This window comes from Phaenicophaeus curvirostris, chromosome 7 (genome assembly GCF_032191515.1).
Source record: "Phaenicophaeus curvirostris isolate KB17595 chromosome 7, BPBGC_Pcur_1.0, whole genome shotgun sequence".
NCBI classification, from domain to species: domain Eukaryota; kingdom Metazoa; phylum Chordata; class Aves; order Cuculiformes; family Cuculidae; genus Phaenicophaeus; species Phaenicophaeus curvirostris.
The window spans coordinates 23,630,776-23,656,875 of record NC_091398.1 but is presented as its reverse complement, the minus strand read 5'-3'; the positions used below and the strand labels follow the sequence as shown (position 1 = coordinate 23,656,875).

The following is a 26,100-nucleotide window of genomic DNA, read 5'->3' as shown; positions in this document are numbered from 1 at the left end:
CCAAAATAATGCCTTGAGAAGCCCTACCTCACTGTGTTATGTTAAATGAAGCTCATGTTCAGGGGAGAACAGGAGACCTTTTATTTGTGGATTTAACCCATGAGGTATGGAACTACTTTTGGTACTATGGCTGATCACATGCATGATTACAGGCATCAAAACTTAGTCTAGTAGGAAAAATGTCTAGGATATAAGATTGACTGTACGCTTTCATTCTCATATTGTGTTTTGGTTTTTTTTCCTGCATACATTGACAAATGTATCACACTATGTATACTTCAAAATGGGTCATTCACTGCTGCAGTTTCCATAGCTTACTTGATATTGTAGGGGTAAAGAAGAGAGAAAATAGACAGCATAATATATCTGGAAATTACGATCCTAACCAAAACTTATTTTTCAAGCTTTGTTTGAAAATCTGTAAGGAGGCTGCAGTCTACATGCTATCCTAACAAAATTCATCAAAATAAATCAGCTGGCCTCTAACAAGTTCTACAGGTTGACTATGAACAGCAGGTACTGCTTCCTTGCTCACTTCCAAACCTAGCATCTAACATCATGTCATGATTTAACCCCAAATGACAACTAAGCACCACACAGCCACTCACTCACCTACCACCTCGCTCAGTGGGATGGGGAGGAGAATAAAAATAAAGTAAAACTTGTGGGCTGAGATAATGATAAATTAATAGGACAACAAAAGGGAAAGGTGATGATGGTGATGATAATGACAACAATAATAAGAATAATAGAATATACAAATCAAGTGATGCATAATACAATTGCTCACTGACCAGTGACCATCCCTGAGCAGCGATCACAGGTCCCTGGCCAACTTCCACAGTTTATATACTGACCATGACATCATGTGGTATGGAATATCCCTTTGGCCAGTTTGGGTCAGCTGTCCTGGCTGTGCTTCCTCCCAGCTCTCCATGCAGCCCTGACTTCTTTCTAGCAGGCCAGTGTGAGAACATGAAAAGTCTTTGACTGCTTAACAACAACAACTAAAGACATCGGTGTGTTATCAAGATTATTTTCATCTCAAATCCAAAACATAGCACTACACCAGCTGCCAGAAAGAAATTTAACTCTGTCTCAGCTGAAACCAGGATACATCATTACAACACCTGTAGCAAAAGGTGTTACTCTCCTTCAGTTATAGTATTCTATTGTTAACCCAGTGTAATTAAACTTTTCTGAACAGAACAGACTGGTACAGATGTGAAATCATACCACACAGCAGCTCTTTTGTTTCAAAAAAGAGCAGGTTTGTTCATAATTAATCAAGTCATTTAGAAAGTGGAACATTTTCAAAGATGATGGATACTTAGATTAGAAAAAAATGCAAAGATATGAAATTAAGAACTTTCCTTCCCATTTAATATATGTTTCTCATTTATTAGTAGTAGTATACTGAACAGGCTGCCTGGAGCTGAACATACCTTCTCATGTCAGATATTAAATGAAAATTAGTTACTGCAATTTTCATACTTAAAAATATGTCTGAGTGTAAAATCAGCAATTCTTTGAGAAAAAACAAACCTTATGCTTGAAAATACACCTAAAGTACCTTAAAGACAATTCCAGCATGTGCTACAATGAAAGATTTATTCAACTGTGAAAGAAAAATAGAGTTATCTAAGAGAGATCTAACACAAGGCCACCCTGATATCAGGAAGAAGAAACTCTTTGAGTTCTCTGTGTGCTATGAATATCAACTAAATATCCATGCAATTTAGATACATTATTTCAGACAGATTTGAATTTTATAGTACATTTCTACACTCTAGATGAACTGAACTAGCCACTTTCATTCAATATTTTCTAGAGATTTTTGTTGTGCTATGCTCATTAATTTTATGCTCATTATCACCTATACGACACATAAAGCTCAGCAAATGCTTTACAACTACCTGTTACCACACTGATTGGCACACTATTTCAGTAGCGTAATATTTAGCAACAATGACCCTTTGATTTTAGTTTCATGCAGCAAGTTCTTGTTTTTTTCCCTTACTGTGATTTTATTGCTATTTCAATATAATTTAAGGAGTGTTCTTTTTTTTTGAAAATCATAAAAGCATTATCTCTGAACTATCCTGGGTACACACTTCTCTACTGATCCTAACAATCTGAAGGCATTATATAAGTTTTTACATATTTCGGATAATAGATGAGAAGAGTGATCTTCTCATTTCGGTAATTAATTTTGCAGACATTCAGAATTCATCAAACAAAATATTGTGCTGACTGAGGTTAATGGTCTTTGCTTTTTCTTACTATTTCTACTTCTATGAAAAAAAAATCCCAAACCCTAAGCAGAAAATATTTTCCTCAGCTGCCAGTACATCAAAACCAAACAATCAATGTACTTCTCTCCAACCTCCTCCCCAAGACAAAAGAACAATAGCCTTGTTGCTGTTCCTCCTTTATATACTTAAGGCCATATAGTTTCTAAACCGTAGTAGAAGTTCTTATCAGTTTCTAATTTAAGGGCACTGGTTTCTAATCAATAGTGGAAGATAACTCCTTTATTATTATCACCAGTTATATCATCACTTTATTAGCTGCAAGTCACAGGAACTTTCTGCTCTCACATTTAGTTTATTCATCAATTTTTCTCATTAGCAATGTGTGGAAACTTAACTATTTCCTTGGAAAAGCTGATCTTTCAAATTACTCATCAGTTTTTCACTTTTTGCATTAGCTAGCATTGCACTAAAAGGGAAACTTGTTACTTGCAAGAAATTTATGTTAAATTGTTAGCTGCACATACCTACATTTTTTTAATGAATAAAATTACTTAATGGAATGAATATGTATATGGGTGAATATGTGATTTCAGATAAATGCTAAATATTGCCTGCCTAGGTTATGGCACTTTGTGGCTAGATCCCAGTATTGGTACTACAGTGTGTACGTGCAAGGTGTCTGGCGCTAGAACAGAATTCGGAATCCAGACTGCTTGAGGATAGGGGCAGGTAAGGGAAGGAGGGAGTTCTGAGTTTTAAGTCCCTAGTGGTCAGGGTTATTTCCGCGGATTTTTAATAGACAGTCATTTATGCAAAATAAGTAATAGGCAAAATAGCCCAATACTGCAACCCAGGGCTGCCTTATTCTAAGTTAGTACCCTAAACATGCTCTAAGTATCAGCAATGTTTCTTGTAAAACACGCTTTTTCTGGCCCACGAGATCCACGGCTTTCTGCCTTTTTCCCTCCCTCTTTCCACACACCAGCTGCTATTGCTGTCTAACACTGGGTGATTGTCTCTGGGAAAATACATGCTTATGCTGACCAAAACAGTTTCCTGAGTTAATATGGTAACCACCTGACACTGAGCTAATTTTGAAATTATGCTGTTTTGTGTAGGAGGTTGGCCTCTAGAGGTCTCTTCCACACACCTTTTTGTACAGTTCTAAGGTTACATAAAAGACAAGACTGTGACAACTTTCATAGCTGTTTTCAGTCAGCTCTAACTGCGTGTGTGAAAGGTTTTATTACAGACTGTGCCTGCCAAGTGGATTGGAGGACTTTCTGAGTTCTCTGGATCTCAGTGGGGCTTGACAGGGATTAAGCAGGGGCTCGACTTCCTGCAGTTCATGGTGGGATAGTTCTGGTAAGTGTCAAAACTATTGGTTTTAACTGAGTAGACTACCAAGTTTAGAAACTTCCAAGGTTTTAAAAAGACAAACGATGCTTTGTAAAATGATCTAGTGTTAAAAAAAATACTATGCCTTGTTCCATGGTAAGTGTCACAGGACAGATCACTGAGCATTTGGTTCAAGGCAGTAACAAGAAAGAGATCACACAAAACATTGATTACTCAAAACTGCAATTCAGAAGATATTGGATATTTTTTTCCCAACTCAGCAAAATCAGGCAATACTTTTCTCAGAAATGTAGATCTTGGGGACAGGACATGGACTAATTAAGGATGTATCCAGGTTACATGCACCAAAGCAGCTGGGCTTTCTGACTGCTCTATTTCTACCATATGTTGTTAAATCTTCTAGAAACACTGCAGCAGTTCAGATGTCTTAATTCATTCATCAATTAGAAGAGGATCTATTGGAAGGATGCAATATTGCATCTTTCACATTTGTGAATCTGTAAGTATATTGGCCATTTTATTATTTGACGCATTAGTACATAATTCCAACAAAAACGCTGTGTTTTCTTTTGAAATTGATCAAAATAGTGGGCTCTACTTTCTGCTTTCATGCACTTTGCACAGCTACTTGTAGTACAAAAGAGTTTACTCTCCAGTTTTGGTAATGTCTTTGCACAAGTGTAACTGACCTGAGGCTGTGGTATTTTTATTGGTTTGCCATCACCATCATCTCTATTTTCTTCTTTTCACACACAAGTGTGTGACACCTTCTAAATGATAATGAAATTACACACATTTATACTCTTTCTATAATTGCATGAGTAGTAATTATGAAGCCTAATTCTATAATGACAACAAAAGATGATATTTTATTGCATGAGGGTGATAAGTATGATTGTAAACAAAAGGAATAATTCCTGTATAAGCTATGTCAATTGATCATTGAGAACAGGAATAGCAAATAACAAAGAAAAGATTTTTACTTCAGCAGAAACTGGTAATTTAAACTTTCCATACAGAAACTAGGGAATTTTGGCTCTGCTTACTCCACAATTTTATTATTATATCTATGCCTTGCTGTGTAATTGGAAGGCATACCTAAATTGTTTCCCTTTAATTGAGAATTTTCTGCTTTATGTCAGCTTGTGATCCAAAATGAATAGCCCTGAAATGTTGTTTGTGTGTGAGTTATTGCACGATGTTGTAAACAGCGCAGTGTGTCAGCTGAATCAAACTGCTGGAAATGTATAGCTCAATAATTTGGTTTATTTTTAGGTATTATATTGCTTCTCTCTGTCCTAGATACTGCTAGTCTTCTTTCAGCCTGAAAACCTGAAGGTCAGTTTGAAGTCATGATCATATAATAGTTCTTTTTATATCAGCAGCTGAGACTGGCCTTGGGGGATATTGTTACTTATTTCTTAACCTTTTGGGGTTGACAGAATATGGTCAGGCTGGATTACAAAAACACAGTGAAACTACAAGGTCTATCACTTCATACATGACCCCCCCATTCACTGAGAGCTCCATGTTCAGAAGAACTGTGGGTGTTCAGCATGTCTGCAAATCAGGTTACAGTCTTGTGATCAACTGTGTAGCCCATCAAGGTATATGTTTATTATTCGATCAGACATATAATCAGTTTGGATACATATATTTCCTACAAGTGAGTGGATAATGAAGCTGTTTTGAAAATTATTATTTACAAAAAGTTTAGAAATCATAGAGTTTTAACTCATGTCAGTCAGTCATTGAGACAAATCGTAAGCAACAAATACATATTGGGTCTTTCAAATATATGTTATATCTCAACAGACTGATGAATTGCAAGGGGATCAATAACCTCTGAGCATTACTGATCTGGGGCCACAAGAAAGTTTTTCTTATATGATGCAATAAAGAGATCAGCAATTTATATTTATTATCTGGGCTAGCCATTGTTTGTTGCCAGTATTACAGTATTGCAGAATTCTCTTTTTTGCTTGAAAATAAGCAAAGGAACTGCCTATTCTAATCTTTGTGCCTCTCCAAGTCTGTTCAAAACAGAGTTCACAGCTTTGGAGCCATACATCAGTGGGAACTGGATGTAAGAATATTTAAAACAAATCAGTATTTAAACAAAAGATAAAATAGTTGTGCCTCTGCACTCTGTAATTTTAAGTCCAGGAGTCACCTTTATGAACTCACAAAAAATGTTAAGGGACAGATGTCAATTTTCTGTCCCACTGCTTTCTTTCATAAAAGTCTACTTCTTCTGCCTCTGGAAAGACTTGTCACTTTCTAACAATCAGTGTCAGGACCCCAACTGAAACTGTCAGTGAAAAAGAGTGCAGAAATTGGGACTATCTCTCTGAAAAGACTGTCAAAAAAAGGGAAAAAGAATAATAAAAAAAGTAAGCTGAGACTTTTCTAGAAGATAGGCTAGCTTAGCACCTCTGGAATGTGAAACGTTAAAAAAACCCACAAAACAACTTTTAGAAAAGTGGAATGGAAACATAAATTTAATTTTAGCAATAAATATCTACATCAGGATATGACAACGTCAACCTTTCAATAAGGGCTATCTGGCAGCTACTATTGGGCTATTGTTCTGAGTAAAAGTCAATGTTATGCAGAAACAGGTGTCCAGATGTTATGCTGCTCTGCATTACATAAGGGGTTTTGGCCAGTGAAGAATCAGATGAAACATCAATAGATTGTGGTATCTGCTTATCCAGGACTGTAACATGGGCAGTGAGCTGTTTCTTAAGGCAGTATTCATCTCTACAGAACATTCTGAATGCTCCTGTTAAGTAATAAGACAATATTTTAAGGGTCTTTGCAGTAGAATTTGTAAAATTCTTTTGGAACAGATTAGTTTCTTCGTATTACTTAAAAGGCAAGATGTCGAGGATTTTACTTGTTTGATTGCTTGTTTGCTTATTAAATTCTGTAGTGAAATCTTATTTTCTCCGCCTGCATTTTGAAGTTCATATTTTTCACTTACAGTATCAATCACTGTCCCACAACATCTCTGGTTCCTTCTGAAATTATTTTTTCAACTTTATTCTCCTGTCTAGTCCTAATTCATTCCACTAAAATCCAAGCTAAAGCATCTCATTCTTCTTTAAATGCTTTCTGAATGTGTACTATTTCCTCTAAACACAATGTCCATGACTCTATTTATTATTTTTCCTCTCTCTTGTGAAGGTAGCAATGTGCCATCTCCTCCCTTTTCACTATCTTCACCACCTGAATTACTTCCCCAGCTTTTGGATATGATAGAAGTTATACAGTGGTTATCTTTGGAAGAAAGAACTTGGTTTTGTATCCTGTGATGCTAATACTTGGTTTGATATTAGTGATGCATAAGGGAGAATCCAGAGTACGGTGATCCAGCTGCGAAGCTCACTAATACTTTGGTGTGGTATATACCAGAGCCCATGTCTCTATATTTTGAGTTACACAGCGAGAGGAGCTACAGTAGTGGAAATGTTACAGTAGTGGAAATGTTACAGCAGCAGGACCAAATTCCTCAGAAAAGCTGAGGAAAGGAAAGGAAGAGATACAAAATGAGGAGTACAAAGAGAGAGATGAATGGATGTTTGAACGGTGCAATATATGACTTGAAGTGGTTTTCCATGCCACCAAGTCCTGCAATCCCAGAAAAGCACAATGCCATTATTGCATTTCTCTGTCTCTTTCTGAAGACATTTGGAATTCCTGCCCTAACTACTTTTATTAGAAAGCTATTTTGAAATTTCACTACTCTGATTAAGGATGACCTTTTAACTTACCACGGCCATTTTACACTCATTTTCTCTTTTACTGACATTGTCCCATAGATTAAATAGGTCATATTGCCTTCTGTACATTTTTGATGCTGTTTCACACATTTACTTATCAGAAGACTGTTCCAGCATGAGCACGTCCTAATTATCTCATCTGATGTTTCTGCCATGTTCTATTCTCAACACTGTGCTCAAACCTTCCAAAACCACTTTTCTACTATCCTGTAGATACAAAATGGATTTATGGGCCTATGACAAGTCTTACAAAGAGATTTAGATTTTAAAGACACAGGCAGACATGCAGTAGAACCTTCAAAGTGCAGACTCATAAAACATATTGAAATCACTGGGGATTAGGAACTAGACACTTTCACCTTCTGAAAGTCTATCTTTGACTATCAAATTCAGTAGACCTAAATTTATTTCACAGAACTGTAGAATCATAGAATCATTTAGGCTAGAAAAGACCTTTAAGATTATTGCATCCAGCCTAACACTACCAAGTCCACCATTAAACTATGTTCATAAGTGCCATATCTACATATATTTTAAACAACTCCAGGGATGGTGACTGAACCACCTCTGTGGGCAGCCCGTTCCAATGCTTGACAAACTTGCAGTGAAGTAATATTTCCTGCTATCCAGTCTAAACCTCCCCTGGTACAATTTAAGATGATTTTCTCTTATCCTATTGCTTGTTACTTAGGAGAAGAGAGCAGCACCCACCTAACTACAACCTTCTTTCAGGTAGTTGTAGGGAGTGATAAGGTCTCCCCTTGGCTTTCTTTTCTCCAGACTGAACAACTCCAGTTCCCTCAGCTGCTCCTGGTAAGACTTGTTCTCCAGCCCCCCTCACCAGCTTTGTTGCCCTTCTCTGGATATACTGAAGCACCTCAATGTCTTTTCTGTACTTAGGGGCCCCAAATTGAACACAGTATTCAGGGTGTGGTCTTAGCAGTGCCTAGTAGAGTGGGATGATCCCTTCCCTAATTCTGCTGGCCACATGATTTCTGATACAAGCCAGGATGCTATTGGCTTTCTTGGCCACCCAGGCACACTGTTGGCTTATATTCAGCTGGCTATTGACCAAAGGTAGACAACATTCACAGCCTTTCCCTCATCTGCTAATCTGGTCATGTTCTAGAAGGAGATCAGGTTAGTCAAGGAGGACCCCCACCTTTCATAAACACATACTAACTGGGCCTGATCACCTGGTTGTCCTCTATGTGCCACATAATGGCACTCAGGATGATCTATTCCATAACCTTCCCCAGTACCAGTGTCAGGCTGACCTGGATCCTCCTTCCAGCCTTTCTTGTAGATGAGTGTAGATGAGTGCCAACCTCCAGTCAACTGGGATCTTCTCTGTTAGCCAGGACTGCTGATAAATGATGGAAAGTGGCTTGGTAAGCATTTCTGACGGCTACCTCAGTACCCTTGGGTGGATCCCATCCAGTCCCACAGACTTCTGTGTTTCTAAGTGGTGTAGGAGGTTGCTAACCATTTCCTCTTGGATTATGGGGTACCCACTCTGCTCTCCATCCCTGTCTTTCAGCTCAGGGGTGCTGGGCACTCAGGGAACAACTGGTTTTACCATTAAGGACTGAGGCAAAGAAAGCATTACGTATCTCATCCTTCTCCTCATCCTTTGTCACTATTTCCCCTGCTCCATCCAATAAAGGATGGAGATTCTCCTTAGCCCTTCTTTTGCTACTAAGGTGTTTATAATAACATTTTTTATTGTCTTCTATGGCAGTAGCCAGATTAAGTTCTAGCTGGGCTTTGGCCCTTCCTGTTTTCTCCCTGCGTAACCTCACAACATCCTTGTAGTCCTCCTGAGTTGCCTGTCCCTTCTTCCAGAAGTCATAAACTCTCTTTTCTTTTCTGAGTTTCAGCCAAACCCCTCTGTTCAGCCAGGACAGTCTTCTTCCCCTCCGGCTTGTCTTTCAGTACATGGGGATGGCCTGTTCCTGTATCCTGTAAGATTTCCTTCTTGAAGCATGTCCAGTCTTTCTGGACTCCTTTGTCCTTCAGGACTGCCCTGCAAGGAACTCTGTCAACCAGTCCCCTAAACAGGCCAAAGTCAGCCCTACAGAAGTCGAAGGTGATGGTTCTAGCGCCATCCCCCCTTCACTTCTCTAAGAATCAAATACTCTAGCATTTTGTGATTGCTATGCCCAAGCTGGCCTCCAACCACCACATCACCCACAATTCCTTCTCTGCTCATGAAATCAGGTCTAGTGGAGCGCCTTCCCTAGTTGGCTCAGTCACCAGCTGTGTCAGGAAGTTATGTTCCTCACACTCGAGAACCATCCTAAACTGTATTGTATTTCCAGCAGACAGCTGGTAGGCTTAAGTTCCCCATGAGAACAAGGGTTAGCAATTGTGAGACTTCTCTCAGCTGCTTAATGACTATTTCATCTGCCTCCTCATCCTGGTTGGGTGGTCTGTAACAGACTCCCGTCATGATATCTGCCTTCTTGGCCTTCCCCTTTGTTCTTACTAATAAACATTCAACCCTATCATCACTGTCACTAAGCTCTAGATAATCAAACCACTCCTTAACATACAGGACTACCCCACCACATATCCTTCCTTGCCAATCCTTCCTGAAGTGTTTATAGCCATCCATTGCAGCACTCCAACTCATCCAATCATATTCCTGTGATGGCAACTATATAATAGTTTTCCTGCTACACAGTGGCTTCCAGCTCCTCCCGTTGTCTGTGCTGCTTCACTTCAATTGGGCTAATGATGACTCCACCTTTTAAGGGGGAGAAGATCTAATTCCTACGTGACCATTCTCAGGTTCTTTCATGATTTCTAATACATGAATAATCACTGGGTCTTTGCTGCCACATGGATATCCATTTCCTGCCTCCATAGAGACAGCAGACTGAAGGACCTCACCAGCACATCGTCCCTCAAACATTGATGTGCCACTCCCAGGTTTATCACCAGCAAACCTGAATCCTTTCCCCTTTAAATCTAGTTTAAAACTCTTTCAATGAGTCTTATAGGTCATTCCCTCCTTGGAGTTTCTCCCTGTACCTAATTCTAGAGTTCAGACTGCAGCAGCAACTAAAAGCATTGTTAACTGAATATCATAAGAGAGAAAGGAACAGCTGTGGGGATTTCTTTCCATTTATGATGAATATTATCAAAGTTTGCTACATATATTATACATTGGTTGACACAGTTCTAGAAAAGGACAGAAAGCAATGTCAAATTAAATTGGAAGTCTTTTGTGACGTGTAAAGATTTTATAGAGCATTTAAAATTTAGTTTTAAATTTAGTTGCTATCAATGTTCCTGGAAAGTTTAGCTGTTCTAAGCTACTTCTAATCTAAGTTGTTTGGAGAATAAACATAGCTTTTTTAAAAAAAAAATCTGTCCCCCATGGGTGTCATTAGTACATAGAAACATAGCACTTGGGCACTAATTAGCCAGTCAGAATTTTAAAAAAAACCCAGTCAAGCTTGACTTATGCTTACATAACTTACAGAAATTAGTCTTTATAATGTTACTTGAGTTTTTGCCTTACTATCTGTGAAAAGATTTCTATGTATAACTACTATGAATAATTTAAAACATATCAAAATGGATCCAGAAGAGATTAAATCTTTCACAACTGACTAGGGAAGAAAGTACAATGGTTGCAGATTCAAGTCAGCTATCGAAGACAAAATATATGAAAGATAAAAATCCAATTACTTTTTAGGCACTAACTGACCTCAAGATAGAACTGATAGAACTTTTATCTCTGTTTCTTTAGGAGGGTGTACAATACCTTCCTTTTTATATCCATTCAAAGGAGTAGGAGCATGGAAAATATCTGGCATAGTACCAATGTAGACAATAAGCAGTCTGGTCTGTGGAAGGCAGGTCAGCAGTAAGTCAAAAGCTACTTTTGGCAAGATCTTCCTTATGGAATGTCTGTATGCATTCTAATGCAAAGCACATCTAACTTCTTTCAGTCAGTGGAATGGCATTTAAGGGCCTTCCCTCTGCTCACTAAGACCATAAAAGTTATTTGGGATACTGTCATGTCTCAATACTTTGTTCAGTATGTTGCACATTGCTTGTCTGTCCTTGCTAATCTCCTTATGATGTTACACTACAAATGTAATACTGACACTGAATTTAGCTGAAAATTTCTGCTGCCTTCAGAGGGCACTGTCCCTGACTTAGAGTGAAGAAATATGCTGCCTTGAAATGTTTTCAGTTTTGTTTTAATTGTATGCCTAATTCTCAAGTGTGACAGAATACATCATCACATCCATTCCAAAAGTATCTGCTTTTCATTTTGACAGCCTTTTTGATGGACACATATGGAGAAGATAACCACAGGAAAGAGTATTATGAAAAACAGAAATTCTGGGGCAGAAATTACAAGACATAACTACAATAGCTATACCAGTGGCACAATGCTATAGCTATACCAGTAGCACATGCAGGAGAACCGGGTGATCAGGCCCAGTCAACATGGGCTCACAAAAGGCAGGTCTTGCCAGACTAACCTGATCGCCTTCTATGACAAAGTGACTCGGCTGCTGGATGAGGGAAAGGCTGTGGATATGGTCTTCCTGGACATCAGCAAAGCCTTTGACAGTTTCTCACAGCGTTCTGCTTGAGAAACTGTCAGCCTCTGGGCTGGACAGGCGCACACTCTCCTGGGTGGAAAACTGGTTGGACGGCCGGGCCCAGAGAGTGGTGGGAAATGGTGTGAAATCCAGCTGGAGGCCAGTGACAAGTGGGGTTCCCCAGGGCTCAGTGCTGGGTCCAGCCCTGTTCAATGTCTTCATCAATGACCTGGATGAAGGCATCGAGTGCACCCTTAGCAAGTTTGCAGACGACACTAAGCTGGGTGGAAGTGTCGATCTGCTGGAGGGCAGGGAGGCTCTGCAAAGGGATCTGAACAGGCTGGACTGCTGGGCTGAGTCCAATGGCATGAGATTTAACAAGGCCAAATGCCAGGTCCTGCACTTGGGGCACAACAACCCTGTGCAGTGCTACAGACTAGGAGAAGTCTGTCTAGAAAGCTGCCTGGAGGAGAGGGACCTGGGGGCGTTGGTTGACAGCGACTGAACATGAGCCAGCAGTGTGCCCAGGTGGCCAAGAAGGCCAATGGCATCTTGGCTTGTATCAGAAACGGCGTGACCAGCAAGTCCAGGGAGGTTATTCTCCCTCTGTACTCAGCACTGGTGAGACCGCTCCTCGAATCCTGTGTTCAGTTCTGGGCCCCTCACCATAAGAAGGATGTTGAGGCTCTGGAACGAGTCCAGAGAAGAGCAACAAAGCTGGTGAAGGGGCTGGAGAACAGGCCTTATGAGGAGCGGCTGACAGAGCTGGGGTTGTTTAGCCTGGAGAAGAGGAGGCTGAGGGGAGACCTCATTGCACTCTACAACTACCTGAAAGGAGGTTGTAGAGAGGAGGGTGCTGGCCTCTTCTTCCAAGTGACAGGGGACAGGACAAGAGGGAATGGCCTCAAGCTCTGCCAGGGGAGGTTTAGGCTAGACGTTAGGAAAAAATTCTTTACAGAAAGGGTCATTGGGCACTGGAACAGGCTGCCCAGGGAGGTGGTTGAGTCACCATCCCTGGAGGTGTTTAAGGCACGGGTGGATGAGGTGCTGAGGGGCATGGTTTAGTGTTTGATAGGAACGGTTGGACTCAATGATCCGGTGGGTCTCTTCCAACCTGGTTATTCTGTGATTCTGTGATTCTGTGAACTAATCAGCAAGTCATAAAGCTGAGGTAAAGAAAAAAGAATGAAACTAACATTTTTGACAGACTGTAATCACAGAAATTAGTGGACTTTTTTGGGGCATTTGATGCATGCTACTGTTTTTTTTTTCCATTGCAAAATAGACCTGAAAAGTTTTGTTTGCTTGCAGTATCATTTAATGTTGGAAACTACCTCATCTACAGCTGAATTAGAGGTAACGTCAGTAATGGCTTAGATCTTTGAAATTATCCTGGAGATATACAAATTGTTTATGAAAAGAGTAACAGCCTATTGAATACACTGATAATTGGCTCCACAACACTGAAAAGGAACTAAAATAAAGGATATTACCTTACCTGGGTAACCTTCTCTGTTACATTGTGCGTTCGGTCTTTCACCTTAGGTGCAATAATTGCTTTCTCCGAAGAAGGAGGAGATGAAGATTTTTTGTCACCTTTGATATCTGAAAAGTTCAGTGTGAGCTGTGGAATTTTGTTGATTGTACTGTATTTGTTGAGATTTGAATCCGATGTGGATCCCAGCAGACTTGACTTGATATGATTAAAAGGCCCTGAAAAATCAGAACAAATATTTAGTATTTGACAAATGCAGAGAAATAAGTTACCATTAATGTTTAAGTGGGATAGGTTAATAGTGTAGTTAAAAACTATTTTTCACTACTCTACATGTTAAGAGTAAACAATATCTACCTTTAATAAATAACTCTATTGCTAATGAGAATCAAATTTAGTGTTGTAAATATGACAATTCCTTTACCTATAGCCCCCAATATTTGTTATAAACTCAATGCATTCTGAAGTACATAATGCATCCATCCTTACTTGTTTTCATGTTATTGGGTATGCTGGTATGCTCCGTAGTAATTCTGGCTGAATATAAAGACTATATTTTCATTTGTTTCTAAAATCAGATATAGGACACGTGATTATATAACACTGTTTGGACTGAGCAAAGGCTCTATTATCTCATCTCTACTGCTGCTCATGCTTACATGATAGTTAATTCAAAACTGGCTCTTGGTAAACTGGAAAATTGAGTAGGATCCTGCTCTACCCCTATTGACTCATCAAGTAACTCCATACTTAATCAGTGGAAATATTAACCTAACATCGTCCTAATAGCCTTTCTTTCAGAAGTATCACAAACTCAAACAATATATTTGTTCAATTTTCATTACCAATAAAATATTGAAAATAGTAGGGATGGTTGTGTAGAATATAAAGGGAGCATTTAATATATGCTTAAATATAAGATAATAATGCAATGTGTGAATAAGTGAAATTCAAAGCCTCCACCGTCCTGGAGACAGCTGTGCAGAAATGCTTCAGGAAACATTGATTTCTTCTTCCTCCTTTTTTTATTTTAATAAATTCTTTAGTGAGGTGTGAGGGCTAGTCTTCCCTCACACCTGGCTTTGAAGAATCAGACTCTCAATCTGCTTTCTTAGCTTAAAAGTATCTATATACATGCTTTCTACCTCCTAAATTAATGGTAATTATACATTACTCTGGGCCAGAGATAGAAATCGTTTACTACGCCATTTTAATTTGTGCCACTGTGCAGAAAGGAATTAAAGATGACAAGGGATGATGATCTAGACTAAAAGTTTGGGTGCTTCCCCTAGGAGAGAACAGGACTGTGGTTCTGTTCTCAAGACTTGCTGCATTTTGACCAATGATCATTTGACGCAAAACAAATGAAGATTTCTGGATGAGTGCTCTCATCACTAAACTATACAAAATCAGTCCTTGTTTTTCTCCTTAAGCTCAATGAATCTAGTATATTTGTGGAACAGCTTCACTGGAAAAAGGAAGAAAGCACTAACTTTCTTCCACAAGGAATGCTAAATTGCTTGGTTCTGAGGAAACTACCAAGGAATTGGAATATTGTGCTTGAACACCTTTTGGCCCAACTAGGACCTGAATCTGTCCTTCACATCATCCGCATGAGTATATTAAAAGTGGTCTTCAAAATAAATTAGGGCTCAAAATCTCGTCATAATTGAGTGAAGTGGTTAATGTCTGGTGTGTGCTGTATATGTATAGTCAGACTGCAGTTTTTCAGCTCTACTTTCCTATAGAGCTTTAGCAATAATAGTTTTTGAATATTGAGTAGTCTTAGACATGAATGGGGAATCAAATTAGAGCCGTTTGTCAGATGAATAAGATTCTTCATACCTAAGGTAAGAGGAAACTAAGGGAGCTTAGGCAAATCCTAAGTCAGAAGTAGGTAATTTTATTTTTTAAACAGTAACTTTATAGATGCTTCAATTGCATTGAAGTGTTGCTTTCTGGGATTTAAATCTTATATTGCTTCTATTCCAAAGGGAATTAGTTTCTACCTAAGACTTATGTCCTAGCATGTAATATTAGACTTAAGTTAATTGTACATGGGAATAAAATGTTGCTTTCTATCCAACTTCTTTTGCTTTAGAAAGCAGTGAAAAGTATAAATGTACCTCATCGATAATGGTAATTAAATGAAAGGTACTACTAGCTTAAGTACAGCCCAGGTTGGCAGCAACTGAGCTATTTGACAGCTAGTGAACCTTTGCTATACTCTCATTGCAGGAAGCATAAAAAGAGGGTCATAATCACAATTGACGCTAATTGGCACCCTGATTGACAGTTTCAGCAGAGCAGGCAAGAACTGAATAAGCAGGGAGAATGACGTGCTTCTGCCTACCATACAAAGGACACTCTTTAAGGTTAAGTTTGGTCTCACTAGTTTTATGGTGGGATTTCATTGTCCCTGCTTACACAACGCACTGAGAAATGATTTCACCCTCCTGAGTTGCCAATCCGTCATCTTTCACCAGCAGCCAATACATTTATAGAAGTTGTTTTACACTACACTGACTGCATTTTTTCCTCCAAGATCTTGCCAACATACACATGAAGCAAATGCAATGATTTCATAGTCCATGAATCACTTTACAGAACATACATCATGCACTGCATGCAGTTTAAAGAGAAGACTTTACCAGATACACACACTTCTTGCATCATGCATGAAGTCACAAACCAGTTTTAAGACATAGCTACAAATATTGCAGTTAAACTGAACATGTTAGTAATCGTTTTCTAGAAAAGGAAGACATCACTTAAGAATTATGTTCAAATTGCCTCTAGAAGATGTAGCTCAGTGCTGGTGAATAGAAACAATTTTGTAACTGCACTAAGTATTATTTAGACATGAAATTGGCAATGAAGTTCATGCATGTACATTTCAATACTACAGGAAGCTTGAAACCATACCCCCTGCCATCCAGGAACGTGAAACTATTTTTAAGGAGACAAAAGAGGAATAAGTGAAGATACTTCCAATTTTTTTGAGATAGTTAACGGAAAACTAAGCATCTTATAACAATAGTTTGTTTGTTAGTGGCCCCACCTGATTATACATCCTTTCACAGGTAAAACTTCTGTTAGCTTCAATAGATATTTTACCTGCTTAAGGACAACAGCATGGAGTTAAATAACTATGGTATGTTCTACTCCCGTCCCTTCCTTTTTCAAATTAATAGATAATCAAGCGAAATGACCATTCAACTATGCCTTCACTTTTTCCAGGGATTGGGATTTAGTGCTTTCAGACAATAGTTAAGGGAATAACTACGTGTTTAACAAATACAGTTTAAAGTAATGCACCTGGCCCTCAAGAGGTCAGCATGAGAATGTTGCATTTGAACATTTCATACAGCAGGCAAAGTAACATGCTAAAAAGTGTGGCTGTTTGAAACACTGGAAAGTACAATCTAGATGTATACTTTACCTTTGACATTGCGACCATTGTCTGGTTTTCAGCACAATAAAAGTGAAGAAAAAGAGAGAAAAAAAGACAACTAAAATCTACATCAGAAAAAGCCAAACATACATTGCTTCAAAATATGTATGTGTTTTGAATGGAAATATTTTTGCACCTCCTTGGTTATATTATGTAGACTTCTAGTCAAGATGAAGTCTCTTTGACAATCAAAGGATAATCTATAAAACTGGAGTTGATCAGGAGGCAGTAGGACTGGCTCTATTTAACTTGCCTTAATAGTAACATGATGAAATTGTTTCTCCACAAGTTCGGCACCAGGCTAGAGGTCAAGAGTGCTAACCCATGAAGTGATAATTAGTCACAGATAATTAAATGAGGCTGATGCATCTACAGCTGTGGGTGGCCCAGGCTGGCTGTGTGGGCTGTGGGGCTGCATGGGCTGCCCTGCGCAGACCCCCAGGCCCCGCGCCTGCCCAGGGCTCACAGGAGGAAAAGTTTTCACCATGGCAGCAAGCTGAGCAGTACCTTTCTGAGTAAATATTGGAGAAACACTGAAGCAAAAGATTATATTTTAAAGCTTTCTGCAAGCTAACAGTGGCGAAGCTCACTGTCCTCACAGGCACACCCAGCCCTAAATCCTCTAATGAAATAAAACGTCTTTTGGGGGGAATATTATTGTTTTTTGTTGTTACTATTAACTGTTACATTAAAGAAGGTGCACAGGTGGGTAGGTACATGCCAGTTCTGCTCACGAGTGTGCAACACGACCTGCAGGCTGCCCTCTCTCTGCATGGTGCCCCCGCCTGGCAGCGGCAGCTGGGAGGCCGGGCGTGAGGCTGGGCAAGGGCTTGGGACTGGCAGGGAGCAAGGGGCCTGGGGTGGGATGCAGCCCTGCCCCTGCGCACACGCCGGCCACTGGGGCCAGTTGACCACATTCAATGGTGCATTGGGCTCAAGCTGACATTCGCCTACGTTTGTCCCCCGCTGACAGGCGTCCCCAAAGGCTGAGATGGCTGTGCCTCAGCCTGCTCCAGCAGCAGCCCTGTCCCTGCCCCAGCTCATCTCCAGAGAAATGCTGGGGTCTTCTCCTGTGAGCAGAATCGAGGGGGATGTTGGGCCTTGGCTGCGGCATCACGTCACACCTCCTGCCTCTCTGGCTGTTCCTCAGCTTCCCAAGGACTGGGGGCACGGGGCGTTGAGCTGGGCCCTCTGGAACAGGGAGAGTGTTTATCTTCTTTCAGTGTGTCTGTAGCAGTAATACAGTTTTTGAACTCTAAGTTAGCCTCACAAACCGGCTGGTTTTTTTAGAGGATTGCAGGGATGTTACGGAGGTCACTTTCTTAACACAATAAAATTACTCAAGGCTCCCTGTGAACCTGTATCTGCCTGCAAAATCTGGATTGCCTGCATTTCAGGTGAAAAGGGCTTGGCTGGAGCTTGGGCAGTGGGTAGAACACACAGTTCCTGCCCTGCTGCTTTTGCTGTCAAATAGGCAAATTTAGAATGGAGTTCAATTGAGTTCACTCAAATGATTTTAGAATCCTATATCGCCATTTTTGCTTTAATACCTTTCAGAATATAATGGCCACAGCTAGGATAATTTCAAAGTGATAGGCAACTAGGCTATATAAATTAATTTTGTACTTTAAATAATATATATTCTCAATTGTGTTATCTCTCAAAAATAAATTCGACAGCGGGTGAATTACTGTAGTTAGTATTGAGCTAAGTAATGCTGTTCTTGTCTCAGAATTCTGTTATGCTGAGTCAATTAATTTTATTTGAACTGAGAGAGGTGAAAAAAGGTAAATCTGAATACTGTCTTGCATTTTCAAAGTAGTAGTTTTCAGCAGATTCAGGAAAATCCAGAATTATTAGAATCAATAAACAAAAATGGTATAGAAAATATACTAAACCTTATCCTTCCTTTGGTAATACAACAAAGGCCCCATAACTTAGCTCCTTGGGACCGTAGCTTACTTTTATTTATTGTACTTCATTTTTACTAGGGGTTTACATTCTCCAGTACCATATCTACAGCTTCTGCTCAGAATCTGTGAGATGATTTAGTCTGAAACCTGATTGCTTAACTTGCATAGATAATTTTATAGCAACAATAGGGTGTTATGGCTCACTGTTGTGTAAGGCAAGCAGGACTTGCTAGCTAAATGTAAACATATTTTCAGCATAAGGTGCCAAATTCTAATACGCTTGGAAGCAGATGGCATCAAGAATGGTTACTAATTCTAATGCAATTCTGAGAGCCATCCGCTGTTCCACTGTACTTTTTTAGAATGTGTATGTATGACCTAAACTTAAGGCCAGTTTCTATACTGTTTTGTAGCTTATGCAGAGTGAAATCAGAGTGGCAGTGTTCTATCACCTTACACTGTAAATGATCACATCACATGAAAGACCATAGGAATTCAAATGGATTATTAACTCCTTGAAGAAAAATTTATTTTCCTTAGTAATTAACATTTGGAAAATATTGTTCAGTGAAATAGAACTAGAAATTTTTGATTCTCCACACAGCAAGTATTAAATTATGTGGTGATTTCTGCATGAGCTTTGTACCGACATACAAAGAAACTTACATTCAGTTTTTTACACATTTTCATCATATAAATACATGAAGAATAGCCAGCTGGGAAGTATAAGAGTAAGTTCTGAAAATAGAAAATGATGAAACAGCTATCTTTAAATGTATTGTATTTAAAAGATAAGCTTAAATATCTAGGGAAGCTGAAATGAAATCAAAGGCTATGCAATGGTTCAAAAGACATGCCAAGGTTCAGTCTTGGAAATTTTTGCCTCCATGTCCTGATCTTGAAATCTTGGCTTGAATATGAACAGGAAATACAGCAAAATGGCATCATTTAGGATGGATTTAATTGAATTATCAGTTTCATTTGAATTGAAAAAGTCAAAATAAAAAAAAAAAACAGAGAAAAGAAGTATTTACCCATGATATTTAATGCAGGAAGAGAAAATGGAAGGAATAATTAGTTCTATTATTCTAGGAGTTAATATGGGTGACAGAGGAGTATTCAGATTTATAGCTTATGATATGTACAGAAACAAAGAGCCCCAATGTGAACCTTCTGAAAGGCAGGAGAAATTAAAGGAATTTTATACTTGTCAATGAATAGAAGAAAAATAGGCAATAACTGAAAATGAATATTCATCTTTTTGCTAGTTAATGAATCTGTGCACACTCTTTCTTGACATGTTTTAGTATTTAAATATTTCACATACATTCCTTGTCATCTGGTTTGAACAATAAGTATGCAATCGAATTCATTAGATCATCAGTAGCTCCAAAAATACTGTATATGTGGCATTGCAAAAGGCAGTTTCAAATGTGCTTTCAAGCGTCTGATTGCTAAGCTGTTAACTAAGTTTCTCAATGTCCCTGCCTCCAACAAGAAATCATGAACCACACTCCACAACTGTGTGTAATTAAGAGAGGCAGTAGAAAAGACAGAGAAAACATCTTTGTAATTGTTGCTGGTTGCAAGATTATGCTAACACAAAGGAAAAAATCACACTTACATGAATTTTACACTAAGCACTCCACCATTTCACTATTTCACTAAACATTACACAAAGTATTTCAAAGGAGTTGCTGAAGATATTTTCTCCACTGTGAGAAAAAAACATGTCTCAATGTTGGATTGGTGAATATACAATGTACAAACTACACATTTAAGAAAAATGAGCTGATCAGTCTCTGAAGTAGCATTTCATACAGTCAGAGATGATCTAATATATTTAAGTATGGGACAGAACTGTGCAAGTGATTTTTAACTTGATCACCTGATTCCCACCCCCTCCCCCAAATACTAATATTTGCTTTAGGAATGCTGGGCCTGATTTTGCTACTCTAAAAGCAACTCCACAATTTCATTGATTTGCTTATACATGAAAAGTAGTATTTAGTGCCTTTGTATATGTACAGTTGATTATATTTAGTTTTGTTTACAAAGAGATGGTAATTACTATGAAAAATTGCCATAGTTACTTTCTTAGTATACCAGGGAATACTGACTGAGTTTTAACCATACCTTCGCTTGCGTGACGGTCCCTAAAAATGTTCTTGGGATGGATTGTAAAGCCTTCTATGTCATGTACTGAAGATGCTCTCCGTATACTACAAATGCTTTCCTTTGATCTGGAATGGGTTATTGGATTGCTTGTCTGTATCATATCAGGGTAAAGTCTATCCCATTGGTCTTTAGGTGATGAATGGTCAAGAGGTCCTGATATATTAACCAAAGGCGAACATTTACTGGGTTGAATCAGTGCTTTTGTATCATCCACTTCTGAAGGACTACAGCTTTCTTTTGTGGGTGATTTAAAGTGCTTCATAGCCACTGAGTCATCGCTGTGCTTAGATGAGTCGATTATAACTGCATCAGGGTCTTCCTGCGGTAAGGACTGCTTTCTGTATGTTAAAAGTCTCAATCCAGGTAACCGGAACCCAAAAAGTCTGCCTACATGTAAATAGATACAAAAAAGGAAAATATTACAAATTAGTTTCTTGTCATGAAAAACTGCTTTTTTCACATAGAGTGCATAATAATAGCTATAAGTAATTAACCTACTTTAATAAATTAGCAATGGAATGGGTAAATACAGAAATATTTTATATTTCTAAGTTTGTTATGGTGTTAAAGGATTTCACATTTCAGTCAGATCTACGTTATTGAGCTCAGAATTGAGCTCAGCACTGATTCTACAGTCTGTTTGAAAAGAGATAAAGTTATCTGTTCTGATGATCCTTTCTAAATTAAATATCTATGCATCTATAAAAGAGAGCTAGAAAACGTCAAACTACTTTGCTTAGCAGCTGTTATCCTTAAAGAGGCATTTGCGGATTCTATTATTAGTTGAATTCCACATGCTTAAATGTATAATGCTGATTTATTGATTTATTGGCCACAAGGTAACCAGGAAGATAGCAGTACTAATCCTTCAAGAAAGAAAATTGTGTATCAGTTTTGTCACAATCCTTTCCAATATTAACAGTTAGGGTTAAATGAAATGCTTATTTTGTATGAGTTTAACATAAAAAGTAAAGGAACACACAGGAGATAAGACAGTGACACAGCTCTCAAGCCTGAGTTGCACCTATACAATACAATTCTCTTGTGCATGGCCATGGGCTTAGTTGGGCTTGGTATATTGAATGGCAGCGTAGGTTATTTTGAGTGTGGAGAAACTAACAACTTTGTGTCGAGAAATATCAGTAGCTGAGAGAATGTGTAAAATATGGTGCAAATAAAGAAAATATAGAAGGAGAACTGAAAAACCTACAGACTGTGCCTCTAAAAAAAACCAAGCACAGATCGCAAATATTTTGAAGTATTGTGTTATGCAACTCACAGATGGAGGCACAGGGACTTCTGATGTACAGAAAGCATAGTAAACAGTTTAGAAAAAGAAATGCTAAAAAAATTAACAAAATCATAGAATCATAGAATAAACAGGTTGGAAGAGACCCACTGGATCATTGAGTCCAACCATTCCTATCAAACACTAAACCATGCCCCTCAGCACCTCATCCACCCGTGCCTTAAACACCTCCAGGGAAGGTGAATCAACCACCTCCCTGGGTAGCCTGTTCCAGTGCCCAATGACCCTTTCTGTGAAAAATGAAATAATTGAAATCAGTGAAATGAGCAGATGCCATTGCAGGAACGATCTGACTCATCTAGTAGCTTCTTGTCACTCATCACTTTGCTACATGAGTGTTTTCCACAGTGAATCAATAGCAATCACTAAAATTTAGCACTGAAATTTATCATCGCATACTGGAATAGTCTCATTGATGCCAATGCCCATGAGTAAGTAAGTATAGAGCAACTGATGGCATGGCTTAATAATTTAATATTTTAAAATCAGTGTCCTATATGTTTAGTATTGAATTTATTTTGAATTCTAAATGAATGAAAGTGAGAGTGCCCTGTCCTTCTTAAAGGAAAATCTGTATAAGAGCTAAAGTTGCTATACCATATGTCAGCACAGGCCAATATTTTATGGCAGTGAATACATGGAGAAGGAGTTTAAGAACTACTATACTGTGTTATTTCTCCTGATAAATTTACTCAGTTTCTGTCTATCTACAGTTCAGAAAATTTCTGAGCCAGAGATTGTGTTCAAACCACAAAATGCACGTTTGGTGTATGTATTTGCCATGAGTTTATCTCAGTGCTTTTGAAACAGAGTTGTACTTTGATCTGCAAAGCATCCTATAATTAACAGTTCCATAACTTTAACATACCTTTGTGAAAAAAGTACTACCCATTGCCTGCTATAAACCTGTTGCCTTGGGAAGTGAGCTAGTTCTTACGATACGAAAATAGCTAATAATTACACACTTTTTATAGTCTCGATAACGTTTATAGCTTGTCATACATCTGTTGCATTCCTCTTTATATACCTGTTTTCCAGGCTGAAGCGGGCTAGTATAACTGTATTGTGTACCTCTGATTATCCTTCTCACTCTTCTCATTTCCTTTTCATTTCTAATGTAATCATTTCTGACAGTGGTCTGAGTTACTCTCCGACTCAAGGATCAATGCAGTGACATAACAGCTTTTTGTTTGGATCTTAGCTCCTTTCCTTATAATTCCTAATATTTATTTGCCTTTTTCAGTTATCTTCCTAGCCTGTGCTAATTTAAGATATTTTCACAACAGCTGAGAGATTTCTTTCTTGATTGGTGACAGATAATTAAGCTTCTATTATTATGTCTGTAAAAAACTTCATTCGCTGCTTAATCACTTGGCCCCTCGGTATCATAGGATATATCTGTAAACCTCACATCATATTCTGAATTATTTTTTGGCATCTGCAAACATTCTCACCTCGCTGTTTGTAACTTTTTTATCCAAATAATGAAAATGTATTATATAAGAAAGAACTTGTGAGACTCTACTGATAGCATCTCAGTGTTTAAAATCTGACATTTATTCCCATCCTTTTTGCCCTACTTTAAAATATACATCCATGTAACAATTTTCCTGTTTCTTTTTTTCCTTAACAATTTCTGGAAAAGCTTGTTGAATTCCAGTTATTTAGCATTTAGTCTATTACTCTAGTGCATATGTGCACACAACAGCATAGTTGACAGAAAACTATTACATAACACTGGAGTCATACATGTTTGTTTTAAACAGCAGCCAAACGTGCCAATTTTCAGTCTGCCCAGTGATATTCAGCAGAGTACAACGTGGAACTTGTATATTTCTTCTAAGTTCCTAAGTATACTTGAACAAATTGCTTACAGTTGAAATAAGTGAAGTTCATAAAAAATATTTTTTGTTTTTAAATGCACATAGAATTGAGTTATAAATCAGTTTATAAATCAATTTTGAAATCATATTTAATCAAAAGTGAAACAACAACTATAATTCTTTTATCCATCAATTATATCAAACTTCTTAAAAATACCATTCATAAGATTTTTTGGCATTAGATACTGTTAAAGGCTTTTTGCTGGCACTCTATTTTAGTCATATTCATGGTGGTGCAGATGGTCTTTTCTGCTTCACCAAGTTAATATGACCATGTTACACTGCATTACTGATTTAGCTGTCTAACTGCAGTTCAGCTGGAAAGAATACTCAGTGAGAATTTTGCTTCTTGATGAGACTCTTGGGCATGAAATAGAAAACTTAAATGAATAGCTTTTTGCTATTCTTCTATAAACTGCAATAAATACTCTCAAAGTTAAAATTCATAGTCCCTGCTTTTTAATTTGAATATTCTTTAGAGGAGGACTATTGTTTTTTCTTCTTCAATATATAGACAATGAGCTATATGATGTGTCCGATATTGAGCTGTCTCCTGCAGTACCCGCTGCTAAAGCTGTCAGGAGGCCCATTCAGACTTTGTCTAATTTACATTACAATTCCTTGCTCAGCACACTAATAATACAATTTACCATGACGCAAAATACATGGACCAGGCCTGCTGTCCCAGTAAAGACTAGAAAGGTCAGTGGAAACTTTCATAGCACACTGTATGGGGTAAAATCTTTTCTTTGAAAGTGGACACCCCATGATTTGTGTAGGTATGATATCAGAGCAGATTTATTGTGGCTTACAATACTAAAACATTTTTGAGATGCTACTAGCTATTTACCACAAATGTACAAATAACGCTACATTAAAAGCCTTATGCTTTACTTAAGTTGAAGAACAGGTTGCCAAATTCTTCTTAATGCTGAGTCAGAGGTTTGTATAATTCTGGCTCGCTAAGAGCAATTGAGGAACGCAGTTGAATCTGAGTCAGAATTCCAGGCTTACATTCTACCTCCTTGCTTCACTGAATAAGTTATTGCAAATGAGTTAATCTGTTGGTTGTATTTATTCTCTGTGTCATCTAAGCTAACCCTTAGAATTTCTAAACAGTAGAAATCAGTCCAAAAATATACTAAAGATAAGAAAGGACACTTCTAAACTGTTGGCAGAAGCAGTTATCTCCAAAGTCCCAACTCAAATAGACTTTTCTTGCTTTATGAGAGCCTTTTTAAATTCTGTCTCATATTTTTGGAGATCAAAGGTGAAGATATTTAGAATTCATGGAAATAAAATGTTCAGATTAATAGTATTGAGAAAAAAAGTGTAGGGAAAAAGCTATCTTGATAAGAAAAATTAATAGCCCTGCTTTTCTATAAGTGTTGAAATAGGGAATGTTATCATTAATGGAAAATTTCCATTCTTAAACACCAAATGCCATCATTTTGAGGTAGGGGGCGGGGGGGGGGTGGGAAGAAGAATGAAAATTGGTTCAAAAGAGTCCTTATTAAAAGTTATGATCAAATATCCTGCCCATAAATATAAATTTCATTTTGAAAATGGGGTGCTTCAGCAAGAACATATCAGAATATGGGTATTTTTATTTTAGTAACCCAATACACTTGTGTGACAAGTAATTCCCCTATCTATTCTGTGCCACCCTTCTGTAAGAAGGCTGGGAAATCGTATCTGGCTTGAATGTTGCCTTGCTGCAGTGAAGATACTCCTCAGACTTCTAGTGAGGAAAATGTATACTTACATACTAGGCACAATGGCAAAGTCAGAGAAACGCCTACTACTGAGATCTTTACTTTCACTATAATTTCTTTAATGTTTTCAGAATTACTGATGGATGTTACCTGCTGTCCCAAAGTCTGTTTAGCCTCTGCCAATGC

General features: G+C 38.2%; 1 protein-coding gene across 5 annotated transcripts in view; it reads right to left on the bottom strand.

The window, feature by feature from the left end:
* KCNH7 (potassium voltage-gated channel subfamily H member 7) overlaps positions 1-26,100 on the bottom strand; it is a 233,314-nt gene that overhangs the window by 60,755 nt on the left and 146,459 nt on the right. For 2 of the 5 annotated variants that reach the window (XM_069861215.1, XM_069861219.1), the window contains 4 exons: positions 20,966-21,394; positions 16,905-16,925; positions 16,388-16,411; positions 13,466-13,680 (listed from right to left, as the gene is read on the bottom strand). In XM_069861215.1, coding sequence (XP_069717316.1) covers positions 13,466-13,680; positions 16,388-16,411; positions 16,905-16,925; positions 20,966-21,394 — 689 coding nt within the window. The remainder of the gene's footprint in view (positions 1-13,465; positions 13,681-16,387; positions 16,412-16,904; positions 16,926-20,965; positions 21,395-26,100) is intronic. The other 3 variants (XM_069861217.1, XM_069861216.1, XM_069861220.1) reach the window with 3 other exon arrangements.